The 6,012-nt window shown below is 36.8% G+C and overlaps 1 protein-coding gene across 1 annotated transcript; it reads right to left on the reverse strand.

Annotated features, from left to right (window-relative positions):
• Positions 1 to 383: 383 nt before the first annotated feature.
• Positions 384 to 6,012, reverse strand: mmp9 (matrix metallopeptidase 9). The gene is made up of 13 exons (XM_058785710.1): positions 5,765 to 6,012; positions 5,400 to 5,638; positions 5,154 to 5,302; positions 4,940 to 5,068; positions 3,130 to 3,303; positions 2,793 to 2,966; positions 2,534 to 2,707; positions 2,306 to 2,461; positions 1,970 to 2,174; positions 1,726 to 1,859; positions 1,478 to 1,628; positions 1,264 to 1,367; positions 384 to 1,177 (listed from the first exon to the last, which is right to left on the reverse strand). The coding sequence occupies exons 1-13, from the start codon at positions 5,897 to 5,899 to the stop codon at positions 1,077 to 1,079; spliced, it is 2,025 nt and encodes a 674-aa protein (XP_058641693.1). The 5' UTR covers positions 5,900 to 6,012; the 3' UTR covers positions 384 to 1,076.

Genomic DNA, 6,012 nt, shown 5'->3' on the forward strand with positions numbered 1-6,012 from the left:
TCCCCCTGAAATTATATGTTTATTACATTTCTCATAAACACTAGTGAGACTTTAAATAATTGTAATTTCTTCTATCTGTATTTAAGAGTGACTGTATCTTTTTATATAAAATGGGCGTGTGTGTATGTTTGTGTAAATATTTACATTAATTTCTACTGCATACCTACGAATATTAGACTTTCTTTCGATATTAATCAGCTGCTAAATATCAAACACTACCGTGGCAACAGTTTAAAATAGTCTGCAGTAATTATATTTTGAATATTAAAGAACTACAGCATTCTAACCTTGTGAAAACATTATATAGATCAAATTCAATATTTTGCTGCATTTTCAAATATGATTCTTCATCTAGATATAATGATAGAGCAGTTGCACAAGGATTGAATGGTCTTTTTTTCATTTATTGAGTAATCATAACCAATGCAACAAACAAAGAAAAATATAAATAAGTGGAATGTGGAAAATTAAATTAATAATATTAATATTATCATTTACACCAGGCAAATGATTTCACAATATGCCAAAATCTGGGCTAAATAACATCTCAATATTAGCTCTAAGGCTAAAAATAAACCTTTGCTTAGAAAAACGTGCGAGTGGGGTCAATACACAGGGAATGGATGCTTTGTTAACAAATGCATTTAGGCTACAATGTTCCTGAGGTGACTCCACTCATACATTTGCTGACAAAGTTAATTCCTAGAATTAGACTGGCAGTGCCTCATTGTAGTTTGACAGAACAAGATTATAGTTTCTCTTAATGTGCTGATAAGAAACTCATCATGGACAAAGCAGTTACATAGTAAGCTGAAATAAATTATAAGACCACATTAAAGCTAACAGACAAATATGCCTAACATCCCGTTTCATAGATAATTGCAGTGTTAAAACAGTTCTTTTCCTATAACAGTTAAAGTCAAAGTCCCCATAACAGAGACTTTAAATTTAATACATTCTGTCTGCGTCTTCCTCACTACATTTTACACTGAAGAGAAATGGTTTGCCTTTTAAAAAGGGCTCTGTCATCAGGTTAGGATGTTGGATGTTTTCACTGTGCACAGAGACTGCACATCTTAGCATTTTAGGAGGTCGTACTTCACATAACCCACTCGGTCAACCTGCCTTCTGGCATTCATTCTCCAGTAGAAATTCTCCCGGCAGAAGTAAAAGAATCCTGAAAAATAGCAGAAACAAACGTCATTTGCTTGATCAGATAAATCAGATTTTATTAACCATTTTAGACTATTCATTTTTACTTACCCTTGTAGAGGAACACATCATGTGAATCAATGGGCACTCCGCCAAAAACGGAGTCAGTGAATCGTGGGTATCCTCTGTCTATCATCTGAGACTTTACATCAAGTCTGTGACAATAAATAAGAGATTAGATTACTGTGGAAAAACTACAATTAAAGAGCTTTATGCTTTCCGATCAGCTCTTGCATGTTACAGTCCTGAAGCAAAGTTCACATACCTCCAGAAGTTCTCCCCATTAAACAGGAGCACTTTGCCTTTTCCTCTCTGCACAGCTCCATCCACTCTGTCCAAGTTGCTTGGCAGGCCGAGCTTCTCGATTTTACGTGGTCCAAACACCTCATTTCCAGTATAAACCCAGAACTGTTTTTCTGTGTGCATGAGATACAGTTGAAAAAGCACTGTTATATATCAACTTCAACATGTTCGTCAATAATGGCGAAATATCTCAACCTGGTAAATAAGTACCTGCAAAGAAGTAGATCTTCTTCGTGAGCTGGTCCTCAAAGGCAGTGTTAATGACGGCTGGCAGGGCAGGCCACTTCTCAGATATCAAGAATGGACCTTTGCGTTCTCCTTTGTTTGAGATCTTCCAGTAGTGCCTTTGAGAGAGAATTTAGAAACATTTAATTGAAAATAAGGCATAATGAAGTTTGTTTTCTAAGTTGTGTTTGTGTTCATAACACTATATATGCAGAGTTATAGCACATACCCATCCTTGAAGAAATGAAGCTCTTTCTGGATTTCAGTGATGGCATCAAATTCCTTGATTTGGCAAGCATCCTGTGCAGGATCGACATGTACTGTGGTAGAAACAGTGGTTGTTTTCTCACTCGGGGTGGATTTAGTTGGCATAATCGGAGAGGAAGTGGTGAACTGTGGTTCTGGAGGAGTGGGATCAGGGCCAGTTTTAGGTCCTGAAAAGAAATAATTAAATAATATAGCTATTAAGACCAGAATTGTAAAATACTGTTGGGTTTCAACATCAAAAAAATGCATAGTAATCCTAAAAATCAATAAATTATGAATTGTTTAATTGGATAATTACCATAGAGATACTGAATGCCCTCAATATCATCATGATGCAGAGAGAAATCCTTTATGTATTTGTACATGGGATACATCAGAGCATCTTTGATGTTGGAGTGGTCCAAACCAAGTGCATGTCCAAACTCATGAGCAGCCACCAGAAACAGACTGTATCCTGTGAGAGGAAAGACATGTTAGCCAATGTCTCACTTCCATACAGTGTCTGAAGGAGATGATTATCACTTACCCCTATCAGGGCAAAATCCCCATTTTGCATCTGTGTCGTAGTTGCTGGTGGTTGCACACCAGAGTTTTCCATCACTACGGCCTTCACTGGTGCAAGAAGAGTATTCGGTTCCAAGGAAGGTGAAAGGAAACTGGCATGGCTCACCTTCTGAATTTCCACCAATTACAGCTGTATCTGTGGGGGGAAATATTGTATTATATAATGTCTTTCTTCATTAAAGTTTCAGGATTCAGTCTGAAGGTACGAAGGTACTGCTTACCTCTGTTAGGACAGAATCCATACTTCTTATCGGTGTCAAAGTTAGATGTAGTGGCACACCAGCGATACCCATCATTTCGTCCATCAGTGGTGCACGAGTCATATTTTTGCCCCAGAAACACGAAGGGGAAAACACATGGCGCTTCGTTGCTGTTTCCGTCAAACGTAAAGAGAACTGGGGGAAAACAGAGAAAAGAATGTTAGCCATACTCATAATAATAAATACTTGTGGTTGTTGAAATATTGTGACATTAATTCCACATTTTAAGGCCAAAGGAGTCAGTTTAAATGTCTGTTTTGGAATTAAAGCCTCATAAAATCATGACTGGAACACTTACGCTCACTGGGACAGAAGCCATATTTCTTGTCCTTGTCATAGTCCGCGGTGGTTGCGCACCAGGGGAGACCATCTGTGCGCCCCTCCGTGGTGCAGGTGGAGTAGGATGTTCCCTCAAACAGGAAGGGGAAGTGACACATTGCACCATCTGCATTACCATAGCGGGTTTGAATCGCTGAAAGAAACACATCAATGTCATTGTCTTCTTCACAAATTTTAAGACAAGGTATACAGGGGTAAACATGTTGAGCTGACCTGAGTGAGATATACATTTTTAATATATAAGAACTCATTACATTATTTATGAAAAAATATTAAATGTGATATTAGAAAGACAATATGTTTCCAAATTTAATAAATTGTTATTGAATAAAAACCTAAAGCAAACATTTATATTACCCAGACCTCAGTTTAAAACCAGAGCTACAAATGTGAAAATACAAGACTCATTTATATGAAAGATATTAAGTGTGATATTATACGCTACTGAACGGAACCCAAAACTAACATTTAAAATATTACCACAGGACCTGAGTTTAAAAACAGAACTGTACATTTTTAAATATAAGAACTCATTTATGCTACATATGCAAAATACTATACAATAAATAATAAGGACAGTATGTTCCCAAAATTAATGAATTGGCTTTTTTTTTAATTGATATTGGATGGAACTCAAAGCTAACATTTAAAATATTACCCCATATTGATATATTATCAGTTTGACAAACCCTCCAACCAGTGTTGCCAACTAATTTTCAGAGAAAGTTGCTAAAGGAAGGTCAATTTGTTGCTAGAAGTTGCTAAATGACGTTGTGATGTCATTGCGCAATGACGTCATTGCGTAATCACGCCGCAAAATTGTGTCACAACATCAAATCTCAGCAAAAATATATATTTTATATATGTTAATTTAGATTTGTTTGTAAAATAATATGCATAATATAATATTAAAATATAAATAACTGTATTTTAAAAACATTGAATTATTGAACACTTACATTTTTGAATGATTACAATTTAAGTTTTTTTTTTTTTTTTAATAGCTAGTAAACTAGTAATATAACACATTCGCAACAATTATGCTTTAAGCAGTGTATTAGTAGTTAGTGTGCTACACTCCAAGAAAAGGCTGTAAAAATAGGGCACAATCTTAATGTTAATATGAAAGAATTTTACGTATTGGTTTTTTACCTGCATTTTAAATTACGCATTGTGTTTTCGGGTTACAGGGTTACAATGGAAATTTACTAGTAGCCTATATTCCATTTTTCTTACAGCATACTAACTGATCAACAATAAGCTGTTATAAGCTATAACAAAGTGTAGCCTATTATAAATGAACAATTATTCAATTAGTCAGTTGTTATTATTATTATATTGAAGAAATGCAAATAGCAGCTAATTCAATTCACGTGATGTGTGTACTGCTAGGCATCTTTGGTTTTCTTTTTGTGTAATTTGGATGGAAAATGTGTGTCTTTTTATTGTCTGAGTCACTTATCAAAAGTTGCTAAAAGTTGCCAAATAAATTTTAAAAATTGCTAAATTTGTTGCTAGGTGCTTTTGGAAGAAAAAGTTGCTAGGGTAGTCTGAAAAGTTGCTAAATTTAGCAACAAAATTGCTAAGTTGGCAACACTGCCTCCAACTGTCACTATACACTCAAAACTGTAGAGGGAGCTATTGTTACATCATGCATCCCATGCAACTGATAGAGAGTGTGATGCTACATGGTGTTTAAAGTACTTATACTTTAAATACATGCAGTGAAAATGGGGTGTATTGAAATCTAAATCAAGAATCACTCTCACCTGGTCCAGAGCCAAGGGTCCAGTATTCATCATCATCAAAATGGGCATCTCCCTGAATTCCCTCACCTGGAGGATAGGCGTGAGCCAGCAGCCCATCTTTCCCATCAAAGGGGTAGGGATCGCCGTGATCTGAAACAAAAACAGCAGCTCAATCAAACTCATTCAAATAGTGTTAAATCGTAATACTTTAATCTATTACAAAAACTCAACTCACCAGCTTTGCCAAAGGAGATCATGATGTCAGCAGTGCCGTCATAGAGGCGCGTGAACTTCAGAGGGGTAACTTCACTCCAGACTTTGAAAGCTCTGGCAAAGGCGTCATCGATCAAAGAGGCATCCATGTCGGGTGAGTAGTTCAAAATCCTGTTTATCAAAACAATGCAATGGATCACAGTGAGTTCATTACAAATCTATGAGATGTGCTGTATTCAAGGTGTAGATGGTGTAGATAATATCCCACCTGTATGTAACATCATTGTGATCCCACTTGAGGTCTCCTGTGAAAGTCTGATAGTTGCGGATGTCTGGGACCCCACAGCGAGGCTGCTTCATGGCATCAACTGTGGTCTGGTCAAGAGAGCCTGTCTCCTTCAGCCCGAGCTGCCTCTGGAGCTTCTTCAATGCTTTAGAATTAGACACGACTGCCTGCAGTCCGCTCTTCTGGAGAACATCTATGTAGCCGTAACGCTTTAGGTACTCCTGGAGTCAAAAATTTACATAAGAGAGAAATTAATTTAGAATAATAAAATCAACTGCAATGTGCTATTTTAAAAGCAGATGACTGAATATCCAGAGAAACCATGAACTAAAACTTGTTATACTCACATCTGCCAGCTGTGTGTTTGTCATGTTCTTGATCACATCTCCAGGGAACGTCACATACACAGATTTGAGCGGCAGACACCAGGCTCTTAAAGAACAGGTTCCAAGAACCAGAAACGCCAAGACTCCAAGTCTCATGATTAGCGCTTCAAGTCACAGATCAAAGTAACAATTTGAAACTATAAGAACAGTCTTTGAAGGAGATGAAGCACAAGCAATGTTGTTGTTTCCTCTTCTCCTGCTCTCTCTGA

Source organism: Onychostoma macrolepis, chromosome 08 (genome assembly GCF_012432095.1).
Source record: "Onychostoma macrolepis isolate SWU-2019 chromosome 08, ASM1243209v1, whole genome shotgun sequence".
In the NCBI taxonomy this organism is placed as follows: Eukaryota; Metazoa; Chordata; class Actinopteri; order Cypriniformes; family Cyprinidae; genus Onychostoma; species Onychostoma macrolepis.

Excerpts from the sequence above, each read along its gene's own strand:
- mmp9 (XM_058785710.1), bottom strand. The coding sequence starts at position 5,899 with ATGAGACTTGGAGTCTTGGCGTTTCTGGTTCTTGGAACCTGTTCTTTA. Across the intron at positions 5,069-5,153 it reads GATCTCCTTTGGCAAAGCTG|ATCACGGCGATCCCTACCCC; the intron begins GTGAGTTGAGTT and ends TTTTTGTTTCAG. Across the intron at positions 2,967-3,129 it reads TGGCTTCTGTCCCAGTGAGC|TTCTCTTTACGTTTGACGGA; the intron begins GTAAGTGTTCCA and ends GTTTTCCCCCAG.